This window comes from Marmota marmota, unplaced genomic scaffold (genome assembly GCF_001458135.2).
Source record: "Marmota marmota marmota unplaced genomic scaffold, marMar, whole genome shotgun sequence".
Lineage (NCBI taxonomy): Eukaryota > Metazoa > Chordata > Mammalia > Rodentia > Sciuridae > Marmota > Marmota marmota.
The window spans coordinates 89,621,518-89,644,421 of record NW_026000026.1 but is presented as its reverse complement, the minus strand read 5'-3'; the positions used below and the strand labels follow the sequence as shown (position 1 = coordinate 89,644,421).

General features: G+C 34.0%; 1 protein-coding gene and 1 long non-coding RNA gene across 4 annotated transcripts in view; one reads left to right on the top strand and one right to left on the bottom strand.

The window, feature by feature from the left end:
- The window catches only part of LOC125619134, a 40,734-nt gene extending 20,856 nt beyond the window's left edge, over positions 1–19,878 (bottom strand). Inside the window, exons 1-2 of the long non-coding RNA XR_007350658.1 lie at positions 19,732–19,878; positions 19,140–19,217 (exon numbers count right to left, since the gene is read on the bottom strand). This is a non-coding gene — a long non-coding RNA (uncharacterized LOC125619134). The remainder of the gene's footprint in view (positions 1–19,139; positions 19,218–19,731) is intronic.
- Positions 19,879–19,948: 70 nt separating this feature from the next.
- The window catches only part of Srfbp1 (serum response factor binding protein 1), a 66,794-nt gene continuing 63,838 nt past the window's right edge, over positions 19,949–22,904 (top strand). The window contains exon 1 of one of the 3 annotated variants that reach the window (XM_015486803.2): positions 19,949–20,110. In XM_015486803.2, coding sequence (XP_015342289.1) covers positions 20,075–20,110 — 36 coding nt within the window. In that variant the 5' untranslated portion in view covers positions 19,949–20,074. The remainder of the gene's footprint in view (positions 20,111–22,904) is intronic. The other 2 variants (XM_048811854.1, XM_048811855.1) reach the window with 2 other exon arrangements.

Below are 22,904 nucleotides of genomic sequence, written 5' to 3'. Positions count from 1 at the left end.
GGTGGGATTGCTGGAGTGTGAAAGGGAAATCCTATAGGTGGGACTCCTGGGGGCAGTATTTAGACTTAGGTAGCCTCCATTTTCTTCCATGTAGTTGTTCGATTTAAAATTTTAAATCAATGCACCTTCTGGCTTGTTGGACCACACTGGGAGACTGTACCCCAGGAAAAGTCCCTGGATTTCAGTTGTCTGATAGAGGAGCCAATCCTTGTTCCCTTCAGTCACTTGTGAACTTTGTGTGTTTTGTATTCCTGGGTTAAGACATCAAATTCAACCAATGCCTACACCTCTCTTTCAAATTCCTGGCTGGGCCTGTCTCTCCCAGCTGATCTTTCAAGCAGCTGGTCTAGAGGGGGAGGAGGGAAGCTGGGTGTGTTTCCCCAACCAGTATTCCTTATTTAAACTCCTTTCCATGTTTGATTGTTCTCCTAGTCAGTTAGGCACAACTCTGCATTGCAATGTGGGTTGCCAGACCTTTATTTCGAGTTGGGCACAGTTGTCAGTATTCAATTCCCCCAGCAGCTAGTCCCTCATGCTAGAGCTGTAAAATGGTTCCTTCCTCTGATTTCCCTGGCATCCAGGAGACAAGAGGCTTCTTTCTCTATTAAGAATATTGTGCATGACACCTTTCAACTTAGGCGGGCAGTGTCAGATCTCTGATCTCTCCATATGCAGACAGCCCTCACACCTCCTAAAAATACAGGTTCCTTTGATTGCTGTGTCTCTGCACTATTTTAGAACAGAGGAGATTGCATCTGCTTGTGCCACTACCTGCAGTAGCAGTACTGGGGTTTCTTCTTTATTTTGTTATAGCCAATCACCTAAGTCCCCATTCTGGTTTGAATGTCCAGAATTAATTCTCAGAAATTTCCCCCTTTTCATCTTGCTGAGAAACTCATGTCTGAATTCTAAGTTTCATGCCATGGAACAATCAGGAAAGCAACCTTTTCTAATCTACCATTTTAACAATCTTTTCCTTATCTCTCCCTTTCATTCTTTTTTTTTTTTTTTTTTTGGTAGGGCAGGGAATACAACCCAAAGCCTTACACATGTTAAGACAGACACTAAGCACTTTTCCATTGAGCCACACCCTAAAATCTCTATTTACCATTTTTCAAATAATTATTGAGGTAAAGGAAAGTGATTAATTATATCTTCCTATCCTGATGAACTCTCCCATACATATTAACAGTTCATTAATCTATACATTTTCCTTCTTACATAATTTTGAACAATTACATAAGCACAGAAATTTGTCATTTCGTCTAGATGTAATAAAGTGTTTAGATAAATTTGAATCACCTCTGTATCTATATTGCCTAATGTTATATATTAATCTTTAATGTACATACATAGACTACTGAAGAAGTTATTTGCGTTTTCTGCTTTCTTCTCAATCATTATCAAAGATTCTTTTAATTATTTTCAAGGAAATAATAATAGAATTTATAATGAAATCTTCTGTGATCTTTATTTGTATTTTAAATATTTTTTATTTTTTGTTAAATAAAGTTTAGTTATAAATTCCTCCTAATTTGGGTAGAAGTCTATTTCCTTGCATTCATTTTTAGTCTACTGAGTTAAAGTCTATTTCATTTTTCCTTCAATACTTCTTGTTTATATTTGTCATAAACATTTTGAGCATTCTACTTTAGCCACAACTACATGTTTTGATAAATGAGGCAAGTACAATTATTCAAATCATGAACAATTTGTATTTATAAAAAATTCCTTTTGAACACAAAAGACTTAGTGATGCATTTTTCTAGTTGTATGATTTTTTTGACGATTGACATATAATAACATTGTGATCAGAAAATGTGTTTTACTCCAGGTTAACAATTTTTTATACTTATTAAGATTTACTCCAAGGTCTAAAAAAGAATTTTGAGAAATACTTTTGTGTTATTTTATGTATTCTATATTTGGGGAATAGTAAATTCATACAATTCTATTAAAATCTAGTATTTGAGGCTATGATATTAATCTAATCCATCCTTAGGGATGACTATTAAAATTCCCTGCTATCAGTGCAAATTTTTTATTTAGGCAATTATAAGCATTATGTAGTTTGGGTTCCTTTTATAAAAAAGATGAGCATAAGAGAAACAATTTTTTTACCTTGTCCTTTTTTAGGCAAAATTATTTACAGTTTTTCACAATTTGAAAACAAATCAGATAGAATAGATTACCTACACATATCTGAATATGTGTGTGTGCATACCCTTATAAAGTGTATCTAGAAACAAAGTCGTTCTTGACATAAACGTGCTGAAACAAAAGGTATAACATTGCACATTTTAATACATATCACTAAATTTCTCCAAAAATTATTAGAATACTAGAGTATTACACCTCTACTATGAATCCTGGATGTCTGCCCATATTGTCAACAACAACCAATAAGACAATAAACATATAAATGTTGGTTTTAAGTGTTATTAGAAGACTCCAATGGAAACAGTCTGTCTCTCCTTAGAACAACAAAAATAGCAGGACAAAAAGGAGTAAAAATGCTGACAGGAGATGTCCATGACAATAAAAAATAAGAATGCTTCTAAATATAGACTAAATTTTTACCTAAATTTTTACATCAATTCACCAGTTTAAGCTTTGCTATTTTACCTCAATGAACAAACTATACACTTCAAGATTAAAATAAGAATTCTAGTGATGTTCCATTTTCTTTCATTTTAATAGAAAGGAGTGACTCAGTAGCAACGAAATTATAGTAAACTTACAAAACCAAACTGATGACCACCACTTACCTGGGTTCTTCGAACTCTCATTTAATTAACATACTCTTTAATGATGACAGTTATACAAGCTTACTGAGAAAGCTTAAGAAATATAATGATGAAACTGAAAAAGTATTAAAGGAAACCATCTGGACATTTAGTCTCTCAATCCATACACTAATTATATTCACTTTATGTTTTTAAAATACATGTATAAACAATTTGGAGAGGCAATATTGCAATACCAGGTGTACTTCACAAGCTGATTATGAAACAGATGGTTAATGATCACATTTCTGTCTTAAAAGGTGTTATCATATAAGTTTCCTATTTGTGACACATACTTCTTGTTTAGAATGGTGTCATTCCATTAAAGCATCTCCTTTCTTTGTATCTGTTCAGAAAGTATACTGCATATCAGCAGAAGGGATAAGACATCCAATTATATCATTGGAAGAATGGATATTTCACAGTCCTAATTTTCTTATTAACATGATGGTACCCATACCACTTATACTATAGGCAACCATGGGAAAATCAACACACATGTCTAAAAGCTATGTTGGGTCACATCAGTTTATTAAATATCTGATCCATTTAACCTAACAGGATTTGATATGTACATTTTATTCCTTATTGGTATCTCTCTACAATATACAATACAGTTTGTTTATCTAAGTTCAAGGGTACAACATCATCTAAAAGTAATTTTGTATTAAGAGACTATAACCAAGATTATTCTCAGCATGCTAAAGTAATAATAATATAGAACATAATAACAATATTATATATTTAATCATAATAGAAAATAAATGTGACTACCAAAATAGTCTTTGCTCTTCTAAAGAAGCAATTAAGCATTATGCTTTCTGCTGATGTAGGAAATTCCAATTTTTTTAAACTTCTTTAGAATATAGTAAAATATAAGAAAAGATCTCAGGAAAAGACTGCCTTGTCTATAAACTCAATCTAAGTATAAAGATACCCTGACACTATTCTCTCTATGATTTGTGGAAGTAACTTAATTTTGGATTTGAGTGATCTAGTGGGAATGATTCTATAATCTGAATTAACTAGATTAATGCTATTATGAGAAGATCCCCACATTCATTCAATTAGCATTTATTTATTCTCTACTACAAGCTCCTAGGCTAGCCACTGGGTATACAAATACAAGTGAAGCATTGTATACACCTTCATGAGGACCATACTCCAGTGGTAAGTTAGGCATACAAAATAGTTATATACATGTGTGTAGGGATGTGTGTGTATACTTAGAGAGAATACATATTATAATATTCATATAATTGTACATATAAATAAAAGCTTATAATGACATGAAATACAATTATATGTTTTTATATATCAGAGTGAATTTCTATTATTATGATCAAGTATTAACACATGTACTTTATTTTGTTCATTCAGAGATATAAAAGGAAAAGCTTACTGATGTCTGAATCTACTTTGAAATGCACTCAAGATAAGATGGATTGATGATAAAGAGACAAATGGACAATAGATAGAAATGTAGGTGGTTTGATAGTGGACAGATAATGTAGTAAAGCAGATATAATGAAAATATTGATAGAATCCATATGGTAGATATACATACGCTTATCTCTAAAAATTATAAAAATGTTTATGTATGTTGGAAAACATTTTAAAACAAAATTATGAATAAGAAAAAATATGAAGATCAGTTGGCTGTGGGAGAGTGAAAATATATAGTATATGGAGGAAAACTAAGGACTTGAGAAAACAAGCCAGGGAACTGTAAAGTTTCTTTACTTAAATCCATATGAATATTAAAATAATGAAATTTTATACTTATTGTAGTAGAGATAGTAACAATAAGTGACATTTATATTCAAGAGTTGAGAGTCTGACCATGGTTCAATTAAAAGAATCAATAATAAGAAGTGGGGGCTGGGGAAATAGCACAGTTAATAGAGTGCTTGCCTAACATGCACAAAGCCCTGGGTTCAATACCCAGCACCATCATAAAAAAAAAAAAAAAAAAACAGAATAAGAAGTGACAGAAACTGGTGTCAGAATCTTCAATGCCAGATACTTTTAGAAGGAGAGAGGGAGAATGTTGACAGAACAAGGAAACAAAAATGACATTTATTTCAATTCCAGTCTCAGGAGCATAAGGACCATGGGAGAAAAAATAATGACTTTCTGAGAAAGCAATATGAACAATAGCGTGATAAGGGTACTTCCATTTGGTTAGAGCACAAAGATAATGGAAATGCTTTTATTAAAATGTTTGAAGATATAAATTAAGTACAAATCACAAATTCCCGTGAGTGTACTTGAAGAGTTTAGGGAACAAAACTGGGCATAAAGGTGTAAAATGGAGTCAGGTACAGTTATATACAAGCTATATATGTATAAGAGTCCTGGACTTCCTATGAAAAAATAAAATAAATAGACATAAAAGTTCTGATGAGAATAGTCCCAGGGGTCTCATAGACCATATGGGGTGATAAAGGTCTGAATGATGAAAGGAAAGAGGAGAATCTTAACAGAAGCAGGTCAAAGAGTAAATATTTATCAGACAGGGAAAGGGCTTTCCAACTAGTAGGTTCTCAACATTAAGGAATAAAATGCAAGAATGAGGGAAAGATGAAGAAAGGATGATTGATGAGTACTAAGTAACAGGAGCAAGAAGCCCTGGTATACTGTTCCACAGTAAGGAAACTATACATAACAAAAATGTACTGTACATTTTAGAAAGCTAGAAGCAAGGATTTTGAAAGGTTTCATGATAAAGAAATGACCAATGCCTAAGGAGATAAATATGTTTAAGCTGATTTAAACATTATCCAATGTATACATGTATGTCATATATCATGGTATCACATTAATCTGTACAACTTTTTTTAGTTGTAGATGGACACAATACCCTTATTTTTTATTTATTTATTTTTATGTGGCGCTGAGGATTGAACCCATTGCCTCACACATGTGAGGCAAGCACTCCACCACTGAGCTACAACCCCAGCCCTAATATGTACAACTTTTATCTTCTATATATCAATTAAAAAATAAATTCAAATAAGATAAAAATGGAAGGCTGGGAATAGATGATGATATATGGGGAAGGAAGGTGTTACAATAAAGGGGTTTAAAATTTATCTTGTAAGCAGTGGGAAACTGTTGACGAATTCTTTAAGGAATGTAATATGATCACATATGATACAACAATTACTCTTGATAATAGCATTTATCTTGAATTTCCTGGTTCCATTTTATAAGCAGAAAGGCCAGCGAACAAGATCATCCCAAGGGCAAGTGAAAGATGATGAACAGCTCAGACAGAAACATGGCAGGAGGGATAGAGTGGCCTGAAAAGATATGAGATATGTTTAGGAAATATGACTAAGTCTTAAGTAATTGGTGTGAAAGCTGAGATAAAAGGGAAAAATTCACATCACTATCAGGTTTGTGGAATAATCTTGAAGTCAATCACTACAGAAGTAATAGGAATTGAGAGGGCTTAGAATAGGGGAGATAATGCAAATTGCCTTTATGACACGAGGAGGAATATCTGTGTAAACTTGTCTAGTAAAACTCTAGATTATATTATTGGGGTATGAAATACATTTTAGCAGTTTTACATATTGAACAAAAATCTGATCATTCCTTGCATATCTACATTACATTATAGTAATGAAAAAGAGAAGGAGAGAAGCATGGAAATCAAGAAAGATTTATACCAGGAATATATTATACTACTTTCTTACTTAAAAAAAAGTAACACACTCAATATCAGCTGAGATGTAAAAGTAGCTAGGAAAGTGTAGTTTTGATTATTATTTCAATATTTTTTCACTTAATAATACTTTTAAGAGCTATAACACTATAATTATAAACTGGTTACTATTGTAAAAGCCTAGTAATTCATGGTATCCACAAAACTGGAAACATAGCTTTTAGCATAACAACAGAGTGGAGTCCAACAAAGCTTGAAGTTGTGGGAACAAGTGCATGGGGTACTGCATAGGTGGCATACATTAAGGGCACCTGAGTGACAAACTACTCTCCTTGTGCTAGATGCATGAGTGGCAAACCACTCACCCCGTAGGCATAGCCCTGGGCATAGAACTACGTGTTGCAGTCATAGCACTTGCTCCATGGCTGCTCCTTGATTGGTTGCTGCAAGGACAATTGGCAAGAAATTGTTTTGGTGGCTGCCTATAATCTGCTTAACTACTACTGCCTGAGTGTGCGTGTGTGTGTGTGTATAAAATAACTACGCAATAAAATCAGACCTACTTCCAGCTTGGTCTCTGGAGGTCTTGATTCGTGACTCCACAGCCACACTGTCCTTTACTCTGTTCCGTGGACCTCCTCACTGGACAAGAGAGAGCCCATGCAGAAGTGATTCTAATACTTTTACATACATAAACCTAGTAACTCTCACAGTTCCTTTATTCTACCAGCAGGGGTAACCTTATTTCTTTGGATTTGGTACTAGTAGCTATACCATTAAGAAAATATCAATATAAAGCAAAAGAAAAATGGACTCAAACCCTAGTAAATATAGTAAATATACATGATCATAGGAAATATTTTCCTTTTTCAAAGTTACAAATTATTTCATAATTGCATTTTTATATTTGGTATTATATTCTAATACCTTGAGGTAATAATTTCTCTAATTAGTGGACCTATGTAGAGATAATTTTTCACTAAGAATATGGAACCACAACATTTATATTAACTCCTAAATTCAAAAAGAGTAATAATGAGGTTTTCTCATGTTAAATATGATAATATGGATATTAGAAGTTCACACTCTAAAAGCTGAAAAATAATGTTCCACTTATTTCAAAGGGAAAGATAGGTTTCTTCAAATTAGGGAAGATATCTTGCAAAAAATCTCTGTTATAAATAATGTAAAATTAAAATGTAAAAATATAGCTTTGAGTTTCTTTTGTCTGACCCCAAATTATTATAGATATTAATTCATCATCTCAACTAGTTCATGGTCAATTTTTCCTACTACTACTTAGATACAGAAATGCAGAATGGGTGGACATGAAAACAATTTAATGTTACACTGTAAAATATAATCAAAACATATTTTAAGCCGGGTGCAGTGGAACATGCCTTTAATCCCAGTGGCTCTGGAGGCTGAGGGAGGAGGATTATGAGTTCAGAGCCAGCCTCAGCAAAAAGTGCCACACAACTCAGTAAGACCCTTTATTTAAATAAAATACAAAATAGGGTTGGAAATGTGACTCAGAGATTGAGTGCTGAGTTCAATCGCCAGTACAAAAAAATTTTTCATGATTTCTATTTAGTTTTGTTTCACCTATTCAACATTGCTATTTTCACTGAAATGAAGCTTATTCATTCAATTGCTCCCTTGCATCCAATTTTCAGGGCTTTTATTTTATTTTGTTGCAATTTATTTATTAGTCTTTTTATAGTAATGCCAGAATGTATGCTAAAATATGTATAATTATTTTTTAACTATAGACAAGATATTAATAATCAAGGCAATTCTAAGATGGAATTTTAGCAGCTTCATTCACTTACAGTTCACTTGAAGCCTGTATTAATGGGGCTGCATTAATGTTGAAAATAAAGAAGGAACTTGGTGTCATGAGAAATATATACTGTTATCAAGCAATTATTATCCTTCCAGCTAGGATTTCTTACAAGATAATTATGATTGCTTAATTTATGCATTATTAAATTGTCTCCTATATCAACCAAATAATAAATATTGTATCAACTCCATTTAAAACTGATTTCCATTCTGCTAAAAATATATAGAGCATTTTGCTGGAGAGGATGTGAAAAAAAGAAACACTTCTACACCATTGGTGGAGATATAAATTAGTACAACCACTACAGGAATCAATATGGAGGCTCCTCAAAAGACTAGGAATAGAACCACCATATTACCCAGCTATACTATTCTTTGGTACTTATCTTGAAGAATTAAAGTCAGGATACTATTCATGCATGCCCATGTTATAACAGCATAATTAACAGTAGCCAAACTATGAAACCACCTTAGGTATCAATAGATTAAAGAATAAAGAAAATGTGGTATATATACAGAATTTAATTTTATTCTGTCACAAATAAGAATGAAATTATGTCATTTGCAGGAACATGGATGGAACTTGAGAACATTATGTTAAGTGAAAGAAATCAAATTCAGAAGGTCAAGTGTTATATGTTTTCTCTCATGTGGAAACTGGGGAAGAAAAAGGAAAAGAAAGGTGGTAGAGGAATCTCATGAAAATAAGTAGAGTACAGAATGGGGCAATGGGGAGGGAGAAGAAGAAAGAATGGGGAAATACTGTAGAATTATATTGGCCAAATTATATTCTTATATTGTGTGCATATAAGAGTATACAACATAAACATACATTGGTGAAAAGAAAGCCTCTGGAAACCCATATGTAGCAAAACGAAATTAGACTCTATCTCTTACCCTGCACAAAACTGAGTTCAAAGTGGACCAAGGACCTAGACATTAAAACACAGACCCTGTACCTACTAGAAGAAAAAGCAGGCCCAAATCTCCATCATGTTGGCTTAGGAGATGAATTCCTCAACAAGACTCCTAAAGCACCAGAAGTAAAATCAAGAATCAATAAATGAGATGGTATCAAAAAAAAAAAAAAGCTTATTCACACCAAAAGAAACAACCAAGAACATAAAGAGAGAGCCTACAGAATGGGAGAAAATCTTTGCCACCTGCACCTCAGATAGAGAATTAATCTCCAGGATATTTATATAACAGTTATTTATATAACGCAAAACACTTAACACCAAAAAAATAAATAACCCAATCAATGAATGGGAAAAGGAATTGAACACATACTTCACAGAAGGAAAAATATAATTGATCAACAAATATATGGAAAAATGTTCAACATCACTAGCAATTAGAGAAATGCAAATTTAAAACTATACTGAGATTTCATCTCACTCCAGTCAGAATAATAGTTATCAAGAATATAAGTAATAAATGTTGGCAAGGATGTGGGACAAAAGGTACACATACATTTCTGATAGAGCTGCAAAGTGGTATAATCACTCTGAAAAGCAGTATAGAGATTCCTCAGAAAACTTGGAATTGGTTCACCATTTGATCCAGTTATCTTACTCCTCAGCATATACCCAAAGGACTTAAAATCAGCATACTTACAATGATGCAGCCATATCAATGTTTATAACAGCTCAATTCATAATAGCTAACTATGGAACCAACCCATATGCCCTTTAACAGATGAATGGATAAAGAAAATGTGGTGTATGCCATTAAGAAGAATGAAATTAAGGCATTTGCTGGCAAATGGATGGAATTAGAGACTATCAGGCTAAGTGAAATAAGCCAATCCCCCAAAAAAACCAGAGGTCAAATATTATGATATGAGGATGTTGAGTCACAATAGGTTGGGGGAAGGGAGAAATGGAAGTTCACCAGATTGGACATGGAGTATGGGGTTGGGAAATGGGAATGAGAAAGACAATAGAATTAATGGGACATAACATTCCTATGCTCATATATGAATACAGGACCAGTGTAACTCCATGTCATGTACAACCACAAGAATGAAAAGTTATACTACATGCATGTATGTCAAAATACATTCTACTGTCATGTATAACTAAAAATAAAAAAATTAAAAAGAATATGTACCAGTATGTACAACTATAATGAACCAATTAAAAATGGAAAAATAGAGAACATTTTATTTATATATTTTTTCAGAGATTTTTGATACTTTTATTTTTGATGAGTCAGCAAGACATTCTCATGGTTCAAATTATAAAAGATAAACAAGCATATATAATAAAATAAAATCACTATTACTCAGGCATCCAGTTCCCTACCCCCAGAGGCTACCCCACTTCAAATACTTTTATTTGTTCTTTTTAGTTATACATGACAGTATATTTTGATGTATCATACATATATGTAGTATAATTTTTTATTCTTGTGGTTGTACATACATGGAGTTACACTTGTCATGTATTCAAATATGAACATGGGAATGTTATGTCTGGTTCATTCCACTTTCTTTCCCTATCACATCCCCTCTCCTTCCCCTTACTCCCTCTTGTCCAATCTGGTGAGCCTTCACTCCCCCCTTTCCCCCTGGTCTATTGTGAGTGAGTATCCACATGTCAGAGAGAACATAGGGCTTCTGTTTTGGGGGGTATTGGCTTATTTTACTTAGCATGATGGTCTCGGTTCCATCCATTTACCAGCAAATGCCATATTTATAGAGAGCATTTTAAAGTATATAATCAAACATAAATAACCAACCACCTCTACAAAGTTTGAAATTAATTAGGGCAGCTCAGGAATAATTTAAGGAGGAACACTGCAGAATTTTAGAATTTCTTCTTTGCAAAACTTCCCTTTGTTCTAGGCTTTTGTAAATGATTCAATGGCACTTATTAAATAGTTGGATTCTCCAACATTTTAAACCAATTATTTTAGGCCCTTTGACTTTACCATTGAACTGCCCCCCTCTGTGAAGGAACACCTATGGAGAAAGCCTGTGAGGAGGCTCACAAAAGAACAGACACAGACACAGACACAAGGTATAAGTAGGCAGACAGAGGTGGAGTGTAGAGGAATGAAGTGAAGAAGTGAAGGAGAAGTGGTGTCTGCTCCTCCTTCCTGCTGAGTTTATTAACTCAAAAAAGGTTATATATTACCCATCACACTTGACTATACTCTAACCAGTATTCCTTTAACCTTGAGTGCTAGCTAACTGAGATAAGGTACAGGTTAATACAAACACAGAGCTTCTCACACCCAAGGACGTTACTATGGAAACCAGGTAGTACACAGCATAGTTATCTTAATAGCCTCAGAGGGAAACTGCTGGGCATTGCAATCAGGGTGCCAGTTAACCCCGGGAGTTTGCTCATGAGGGGAACACTTCCCTGTCTATTTCCACAGTAAGAATACCTACACCCTTCAAACTAGGTCCTATGAAGCCTTAGACATTCTTCCCTTTGCCTCCAGTTTCCAGCTCTGCAATCCCTTCTTGAATTTAGAATAAATTTGGAAGCCTGGCTCTTTCTATACTGGTTCACTCAGGAAATCAATATAGCTGATCTAATTGAAGCCTAACCATAGGATCTCTCAACAATTTGGCATCACTCTGATTGATTTGTGATTCCCCACATCAGATAAAATCATTGCTAAAATCATTTAGGAACAAATAAAGTTTCAACATATTTATTATTTTCACTTTTTTACTCATAGATAGAAATGAAAACATCAAATAATATATATTTCAGAGGTATACTCATTCATCAGCTGAAACTGTATCTTGGATAGGAATTAAGAACTTAGGAAAAATCAATGAAAGCATTCTATGAGAATCAATTTGCTCTATAAATTCATAGTAAAGAATATTATATTTTAGCACTATTTGTAAATTATATGATACATCTTCTATACCAACAAAATGTACTATGAAAAAAACACAAATTTTCTCGTATAGAACAGACTATTATTATAGACATGAGCNCTAGTAATTTTATCCTTATTCCAAAGCTTGCTATTGAGGGGCTACTCTTCCTTCAAGACTGAACTCAAATCCAGCCTCCTCTATGAAGCCTTCTAGTCAAATTGTTCTCTCATTCCTCTATAATACTCCATTAGTACTTTATACTACTATAGCATTTTAGTGCAGTCTGTCTCGCTGTTAGAATTACTCAATAATGTCTTTATCATTTTTTTTATATCCTATTGAGCCCAGCATAGTTTTGTAAAACAAATGCTAAAAAATATTTACTGAAATGAATCAAAGAAAATCACTATATTAAAAATAAATCTGAACTGAGTTTAAATGTTTTCTGAACTTTGTTTAAATTATAAGCTTTGTTGAAATAATCATGAGCCTATCTTGGTTATCTGGCAAATAAATCACATGTATGAAAAGATTTATAAAGTACACTGGTTCACTAATTGTTGAATAATCAATAAATAATTAGGCAAATGGTAAAGAATGGAATGGTGATTACAAATTATTGACATATCATTACAAACTATTGACATATCAAAGCACTGTTATAGAACTGCCACCAATAATTTTATGTCAAGAGACTTGAACCACCTCTCTTATTATTTCCATGACCTTAGGCATGTTTGTTATTCATAAGACATAAATTCCTCATATATAGCATGCCTATAAATATCAAACACAAAAATTAAAATACTAACAAGTTAAACTACTGAGAGGTAAATATTCATCAAAAGATATTTGCTGTGTTTTCATTTAATTATTACAAAATATTAATTATCATTCTCACAAATAAATCTTGGCATAGAGAAACTACATAATTTTCTTAAGGGGCGTATAGCTATTATAAGTTAGAATTGGAGGGCTGGGGTTGTGGCTCAGCAGTAGAGTGCTCTCCTAGCCTTGGATACAATCCTTACCACCGCACAAAAATAAATAAAATAAAGGTACTGTGTCCAACTATAACTATAAAAAATATATTTAAAAAGAAGAGTTATAATTGGAATTTGGTATCAATTTAATTCCAAAGTCAAAGATCTTGGCCAAAACTCTGAAATGCTAAGTGTTACTTTCATCACTTCAAACTTTATAAAACATGAATATATGACACTAACTAGCTATTTCTTTTCTCTCTTTTTTGATACAGGGTACTGAACCCAGGAGTACCTATCTACTAAGCCACATGCCCAGCGTTTCTTACATTTTATTTAGAGACCCCGTCTCCCTGGGTTGCTTAGGGCCTAAGTTGCTAAGGCTGTCTTTCAACTCCCAATTCTCCTGCCTCAGCTCTGGAGCCACTGCCATTACAGTGTGTGTCACTACACCCAGCTTAGTTATTTCAATATTAAGATTTACAAACCCTAAAATAGAATGTATTAAAGTTTCCTAGATGGTATAAAGTAATATACCTAATCAGAGCACTCTATTAAAATTAATATAAAGCGTAGGCAAAAAAGGTTAGAGGATTGATTTAGTATTTATTAGCTTAATCACTTGCTAATTGCCTGTTTCTAATATATTAGCTAGTTGCATTCTCAAATATAAATATAAAAAAATCGAATTAGAAATAAGTCCTATAGTGTTTCACTTAAAAATTGTACTATTGTTTTGTTACTTAAAATTTGGAACCTTAAGCATTAAAGAAGTATAAGACCTGGAAGAGCCATCTATTTTCCTTCCTTTTATTCAGAAAATGCTCTATCACATGCCATCTTTTGGGTTGCTTTCTTCACTTTACAATTTCTGACAAATGTGCAATTCACAAAACAACACTGCCACCCTGGGGATAGAGGATTGAAAGTGCACAGCAAGGATGAAAAATTCATTCCACTGGACTGATTTATGGATGAGAGAGATACTTTTATCAAATTGTAACCTGTTGTAAATTAAATTACTAGTAACTGTTCAAGTACTGAAAGCTGTAAAGAATATGCTTAAGAAAAATGACAGAATTATCAATAGTAACTTCTCTTTTACCCAAAAATTCAAGTAAAAGAGAAAGGTGTAGAGTTCCAACCACTTTCTTGGTAAAAGTCCATAATTTCTAGCAGCTTCAATAGAATTAGAATATTTATGGGAAAATGCCTTAAAGGGAAAAAACTTCATTGAAGCAATCAAAATTGAAAATGTAAATGAGAAGATTTAGTAACCATTTACTCAGAGAAAACATCTAGGAAAATAAAACTTCCTGACTAAACTATTCATTATAACAAATATCAAATATCATTTCAAATGTTCTCATTTTGAATTTATTTACAGCCACATCAAGAACAAACATGCAAACATTGTTTTTAACATTGTTTTGGAAGTTCTAGCAAAATAATAATACAAATAAAGTGTCATAAAGACTGAGAAATAGAGGTTATCTTCTGGGTTATACTTCTTTCTGCACATTTTAAAAAGAATCCCTTCCTCTCAAAGAAAAATACTAGAAAAAAATAACAAGTATGCAAAAAAATCATAGTTGTCTGTACTGGTAATAATAAGTTAAAATAGAACATATTTCACTCATGGTTACAACAAAAATCACAATAATATGTTTTAAATTCTGATGAAAAAAGTAGTATTACACAGCACAAAACTCAAAGTAGACAAGAAACATGGTAGAAGCACTTTACACATATGCCACAGTCACTGATTTACCCTCAAAATAACAAAGATTCTATACAAGCAAGTAAATGTGCTATCTGTGTGTACACATATTCTTTTTTGTTTATTCTAATTTGTTATATATGACAGCAGAATGCAATTCAAATCATGTTACACACATAGATCACAATTTTTCATGTCTTTGGTTGTACAAAAGTAGAGTCATAACATTTGTTTGAAAGAAGAATATGTCATATCACATATTCTTCTTCCAAACACACATAATAGCGTACTCCAGTATAGTTCCACTTGACTTATTCATTAAAAAATACATAAATTCATCCATTCCAGTAAACAAAGAGTCAATATTCTTTTTAATAGGTCCTTAACCTGATCATTCTGCATAGATGGATAGATTTCCTCTATTTTTTTATTTCATTTAGATAACAGTTCTACATATACATCATTGACTTGTAGCAGTATTACTATAGTTTTGTGCTAAAAGTAGAACTTTTGATTTAATAGTAGGAATATTTAAGTTTTCATGAGGTTGCTGCACAAAACTAATGTTTGACATATGTATACACTTACCAAAAACAAAATCATGGACATGTTAATCCACTCTAAAAGTTTCTTCAGGATCCTTTGTCATTTCTCCCTTCTACATGTCCAACCATTCTCTAATACTTCCTCAAACAATCATTGATCTTTTTTTCCTACTTCACAGTAGTTTGCATTTCCTAGACTTAATATAATTGAGTTTTACATAAATGGAATAGTATATATTCTTTTTGTCTGGATTCTCTCACTTAGCATAACTATTTTAAAATTTACCCATGTTGAAGTATATATCATTCTTTTTTATTGTTGAGTGGTATTGTATTTTGTGTGTGTGTGTGCATGCTTGCACATGTGCCATGGTATATCCCTGTTAAATGGAATTTTAGATTGTTTTTATATTTTAACTGCTCCAAATAAAGTTGCTCTGAGGATTAATACACAGTTCTTTGAAAGGATACCTAATTCCATTTTTCTATTGATTCAAGAAAAAAATCTTACATCGTATGGCTGGTGGATGCATAAATTCTTAAAAACTTGCCAGACTATTTCTAACATGGATGTACCACTTTACACCACCACTAGTGACAGAAGAGGGTTCTAGGTCCTTCATATCCTAGCTAGCGCTTGGTATGATAAGACTTAATTTTATACTCTACTAGGTGTATAATGGTATGACACTATGTTTTTAATTTGCACTTCCCTGATGACTAATGGTTTTGAATATTTTCATTTGCTATCCACATACCTTTTGTTTTTAATTAGTTAATTTATTTATTTATTGGTACTGGAGATTAAATCAAGGGACTCAACAACTGAGCCAAATTTCCAGCCCTTTATTTTTTTACTTTTTATTTGCTAAGTTGCTATGGGTCTCGCTAAGTTGTTAAGACTGATCTCAAACTTGTGATCTTCCTGCCTCAGCCTCCCAAGTTTCTAAGAATACAGGCATGTGCCACCACACTCAGCTCTCCAAATATCTTTTAAAGTGTAGTATCTGCTAATATTGTTTTGCTTTTTTATTGGATTATTTGTTTCCTTATTGATTCTAGAGCTTCTTAATGTATTCTAGATAAAAATCCTTTATAAAATATGCGATTTGTAAAAATTCTCTCTCCATGTATTGTTTCTCTTTTTTACTTTCTTAATACTGTCTAATGGGAGATAGAAGTTTTATTACTGATTAGGTGCTATTTATCAATATATTTTTATATGGATTCTGCTTTTGATTTTATATATCCAAGAAACCTTCGCATAACCAAAAGTCAAAGTTTTTGTCCAACATTATCTTCTAGAACTTTAGGTTTCAAACCTACATGTATGAACCATCTTGTATTGCTTTTTCATGTGGCATGATGTACAAGTCAAAGTAGTTTTTTGTTTTTCACATAGATATTCAATTGTTCAGTCATAATTTGTTGAAAAGACAATCTTTTCCCCATTGAATTCCCTTCACAATTTTGACAAATCACTTGTCCAAAAATGAATCTATTTTTCAATTCTATTATGATTGATAAACAACCATGTTTAGTTGTGATCCATTAATGGATGACTACTATTTATGGAAATAAAAAATGACAGAAATGGCAGCAATAAGGCATTAAAATGAGAAGAAGATTATTTTCTTTGAGGTAATATGGAAGGATTCTCAAAAAATGTAAGTGCATTAGACTGAATTGTGCCTCCACTCAAATTCATATGTTGAAGCCCCAATGTGACATGATTTGGAGATAAAGTCTTTAATGATGTAATTATTTTAAATGAGCTCATAGTTGTGGCATCCTAATCCAACAGAATTGTTGTCTTTATAAGAACAGGCAGACATATTAGAGATTTCTCTCTCTACATGTGCACAGAGGGAAAAGCCTTGTGAGGATATAACCATAAAGAGAAGGCAGCCATCTGAAAGTCAAGAAGAGATCCTTCACCAGAAATTAACTGTTAGTTATTAGGGAAATGTAAATTAAAACTACAGTATCATATCATTATATGCCTATAAGAGTTGCTACTTAATCTTGGATTTCTAGACTCCAGAACTGTAAAAAACTAAATTTCTGTTGTATGAACTACCCAATTTGTGGTGCTTTGTTATACCAGCCCAAATAGACTAATACAGAGGAATTTGAGAAGCTCTTGAAGAACCAGAAGTGGAAAAATGTAAGTCTCTAGTGAATGTGTTTGTGGATCCTTAGTTCCACTAATTGGACCACTGTTCTAAAGAATAAAAGGTCTCAAACAAGTTTCTTTTAATGATAAGAACTTGGTCATTTCATAAGCCTTATATAATTAATTGAGCCCAGTCATCCTTTCAGGAATAAAAGAGTGAAAAGGTTTGATGTGTTGTTTTCAAGAAAAATTTGTAGTCTCATTAAGTAATTATTATTATTACTAGAGGAAATGTGCATAGCTTTAAGAGAGCAGGTTAGTAAAATCACCTTTATAAACAAACCAAACAATTTTTATATTGTTGCATTAAAGTAAGATGTATTGATTTTGAAGTAGTATATATATGAAACAAATAATTTTACATGGATATTGTGAAAATGGAAAAAGAAAAGTCTCTGCAAAAATGGAGGATTTAAGGCTGCTGAGTACTTAATTCTAATATTTAAAAATGACAGTTCACAGGAAATTTCAAATTAAGGTAGACAATTATAAATACTATAAAAATTGATGGTGAGAAAAATTAACTTTTTAGAGGAGGCTATGAAAAGAACTCTTAAACGGATAGAAGGAATTTAGCCTGGTCTCCAAAGTGGTTTTTACAAAAGTAGGTTGTGAGGAGCATAATATGCAAATGAGAGAGCATGGGCTAAGCAATGGAGAAAAAAAGTACTGAGCCTCAGTAAGCTCTGGTGGCTAGAGAAATAAGGTGTTGAGATGGTCATGAGAATTAGATACAAAGCCTTTAAGATCTACAGATGAATTTTATATTAAAATATACCTTCTGAAGCATTACAGGATCATAATACATTGCTATCCCAAAATAGAAGACATAATTTCCTTAAAGCTCTACATTTCTCTTCATTACTTTTTTCCATGTATTTAAAATTGATGTTTCTACTACCCACATGATGCTGAAAATGCTCCTACACACCAGAAATTCAGCTTTAATAAAGAAAGACAATCAAAATTCAGTGTATGATATAGTAAAACTGCTTTCATGCAAACAGGAATTCAGCAGTTAAACATTTGTGCCCAGGTCCACATAAAAAATGAGAATATAAAATCCAAATACAAGTCTAAGCTATTCAAGAGGAATTAGGAGAAGTGACTCTGGACAGTACTATGTCACATGGACAAATGCTTAGATGTGGGCCATGGTTAAGCATGCTTTGGTCATCATTTTGAAATTAATAATTACATCTATGAATTTCAGTTTAGTAAGTGAAATCCAGTGGGGGAAAAAAGGAACATATACCAAGGGCTCTCACTCTTTGTGTTATGTACTGTCCTGTCCAGTCCCAACCTTCCTGCTCCCAGGTCCCCACATAGCCACAGTTGCCACCTTGCTTGAGCACAGTGTCCAAGTCTTGGAGCAGGGATCTCGGGCATCTTTAAGGGTCTGCACTGATACCTCACTAGTCTTGCACTTGAGGGAGGGTCATTTTAAATCGTAAATAAACAGCATGATAAGTTCAGATAGTGTGGGAGAACAATTTTTGAGCTTTTTGAATGAAGGTTCTGTATTTTCATTTTACGTTGGACCCCACACACTATGTTGTGGTACCTTAAGTCTTGTAGCAGTAAACCGTTCCAGCAGATGACTGAACAACACACTTGTCTTCTCTAAGGTCGGTTTCCATACCTGTGAAATAAGAACACCAATTCCTATTCATTGGGTTTCTGTGACGATTTTGATGCTAAGTCATGTAAAGTGATTTGACTCATTTTAACTGTCAATATTAAATTGTTAATTAATAACTATCTAATTCATAATTAATAACTAATTATCTATTATCTAATTCAGACTTAAAATCTCAATTATGTTTTCTTTGCCTGGAGATCAACACTTCAAAACGGACATTCTCACAGGCTGTAGAAAATCTGTATTCTGGTTTTGCTTCAAATGTTCAATTTACTTCAATTTGCTTTTACGTAAACCTCTGAGAATGTTCATAACATATCTACGCCTCAGAAATATGGGAATGAAAAGCTGTGCGATTCTCATAATACGTGTTTGTTCAACGCGCATAAATCTTCACATACGCTGAATAAAAAAATCGGAGCAAAAACTCGGTCACACAACTACTTGACCTTGTAACTAAAGCTTTCACACACATACACACACACTAGGAAACAAAAAACAAGGCACTAACGACCTTTGATTAAGTACTAGGAGGCATAATCAAAGCAAGGTCATGAAAAACAAGCGCTTTGAGGAACCTCAGGAGTGGAACTCCCTCAGGCTACCCACCCGCTCCCCGTTTCCATAGAAACACGCAATTCCGCCGCGTCACACTCCGAGCCGGAAGTTGCTCTCCCTCAGTTCTGCTCCTCCCCCGCCCTGCGTCGCGTCGCTTTTCTCCAGTCGTCAGCTTCCCGAGACGCGGTACAGTGTAGGGCGGAAGAGCCTGAGGTTGAGGGGCGTAGCAACGCAGCCGCGGTGTGACCGGCGGAGTTCACGTGCAGATAGCCGTGGATTCTCCGTCTGGACCTACTACTATGGCGCCGCCGGGGTCTCTGAACCTCAACAACGAGGTGAGCACCGAGGGCTGAGAACCAGTGGGGCCAATATTGGTGCTCTCAAAACCAGCTATTCTGCGTCTTTTCGACGGGCGAGTAATCGGGACGTGGTGGGGTGAAGGATGCGGCCTCTTGATGGACCCACGCGGGTTTCCAGGAACTCGGTGTATGGCCGCCAGTAACTCCCCTTCCCGATTTCTAGAAGTGTCAGCACAATGCGTGATCCTTAATAAACTCTCCGTACTCATTACCTGCTTTTTATTTACGGTCGAAAATGAAAGGGAAAGATTAAGAACTGTAGCTTTTCTTAAAAATTTACTGATATTTAATGAGACCGTGGACGGTTAGTACATTATTTCTTCGTCATTTTTCTGTCCATTCCATTTACAGACAAACCTTAAGGACGAGTTATTTATACTTGGCTATCCTCCATTTCCCTTCTCTTGTTCGTTCTTTAATCTGATCCTGCATTTGTTCTCATACCCCCTCCACCATAATGCATTAATGTCACCTGGTTACCAAGTCTGCCACTTTAAAGTAAGCTCAAAAAGCAAGGATCAAATGAGGACCTCACAGCTATATACAGCAAAAGTAGTCTTTATCCCCGTATTCTGTGGATATGTATCTGTTAAGGACAATTCACTGTTCAGATTGCAGAGTTGTGTAAAATATACCTTAGATTTTCGCTTAACCCGTATCAGGCAGAAATGCGTAAGAAATACCCACTTATGATACAGTTTATAATTAGTGTCCCCCAAAAATGAGTAGAGCAGAAAAGTTCCAAAGAAAGAGGTCATATAGTGATATCTGTGCTTGATATTTGAGGCTCTTATACAGGAATTGCAGTCACTGAAGGTAGAAAGCATTTCAGGCAGAGGGACTAGTACAAGCTGGGAAAGGATGGTACTAGGAAACCCTACTGGGATAGAAAAGGCTTCACTGAGGAACTTGTGGGATGAAGTAGAAGATAAAACTAAAATTATGTTTTTGCTTTATTGCCAGATTGAGTCTGGATTTCAGTAGGCAGAGTACAGAATATACTGAAGGAGGGTAAATGAAACTAGTGATTTGTGATAGAAAACAGTTGGTAGGCTATTTTCTGTAGGTTACCATTGAGATATAAAAATCCGAAATCATTAAGATGGCCTTGGGAATTCACAGGAAATACTAGTTAGCTTCATGTCAGGTTTTGACTGTGATAGTGGTAATGACAGGGAATCCTAGTCGCAAAAGGCTATTTTTCATTTAGCTAACTTCCAGGCCTCCTGAAAATAGTTAAAATTTTATCATTAAACTTAGTTTAGATTGAGGTGTGTATTCCTTTTGCAATCAGAATGATTTCTATTCTGGAAACACCTGTTTCTTTTTTATATATATGTATTCTCTGCAACATGTATGTTTTATGACTGCATGCTGGATGACTAAATGAATTTATCAAATCAGGAAGTATATGTGCCCCACACTAAAATTTAATGTGTTCCAATATGAAGAAGATAAAAAGGACAGAAAAAAAGTGGAGATGATGTTATTTAAAATTAACATCATCTTAAAAAAGCAAATGCAGTCATGCATTGCTTAATGATAGGAACAGTTCTATGAAATGTCATTAGGTGATTTTGTCCTTTTGTGAACATAGAGTCACAAACTAAGACAGCTATAATATCATTATCAGTAAATAATATAATTTTATGAAACTACCATCATATACATAGCCCATTAAAATTTAGTTATGCCATATGACTATATAGATTTATTACATAAAAACTGGAAAACATACCAAAGAAAAGAGCAAAACTAGTTAGAAAAAAATACAACAGATATGGCAGATAAAAAACTAATGCTATTTCTCTAAAACAGCTTATGGAAATTAAGAGAAACTGTTGTAGAAAATGGGCAATTTCTCCAGAAAGAAATTATGTTTGAATCACAGCCTCTGGGACAGGAGTCCCCTGTGATTCTCCTTTGCTAGCAAATCAATAAACCACCTTTTTCTCAGAACTGTTTCCTCCTTATTGGATTGGCAATGGAAACAAGAACTGAGCTTTTAGTAACAAATTTGGCACCCCAGGTGGGACCTAAGAGCATTCCCTGTTCCAGCTTTTTTGGGCAGCTAGGGTTCCAAGGAACCCTACTCCCATGCTAAGGATGCAAGTTGACTGGCAAACTTGTTGAGAGCCAACTGTAGAGAGTTAGAAGATGGGAGTTTGCCTTGGGTTCGACCAAAAGAGCTATTCCTGTGATTAAAGGGAGGGACTGAGGCACTAACCCAGCAGTTTCTGAAGCAAAAAAGAGCTTCAGGGAACTCCCACCTTCTCTCCCTGAATGGTACAGGTTGTTCAATCCTGGTTCATTTTGAGAAAATGTAAACTGAACTCAGTATAAGTTGTGACATCCTTAGCCATCTGGTAAATCCCTCACCATGCATGCAGAGACCCTTGATTTCACACCTCTGCTTCCTCTTTGTGGGAACATCTGTGATGCCACTTCATGTAGGAATCATGGTTAAGCAGGAATCAAGAACCTAGGGATATTTTCTCCCTTCTGATGTCTCCTAGGTTCTTATCTGTTTGTTGGCCTTGGGTTTGGGAATTCCCTTTGGTTGTCTGTGTTTTGGTGGTGTTTTTTTTGTTGTTGTTTGTTTGTTTTGGTATGTTACTGGCCCTTTTAAGACATGCCCAATACTTCATTGATTCTATAGGTAGTCTCTTGGGAAAAATCTTGGCTGGTCAATTTAAAATTCTGAAGAGCCTGTCTAGTTGTTTGTCTCTCTGTTTTTGTCTTTGTTTTTTTTTTTTTTTTTTTTTTTTTT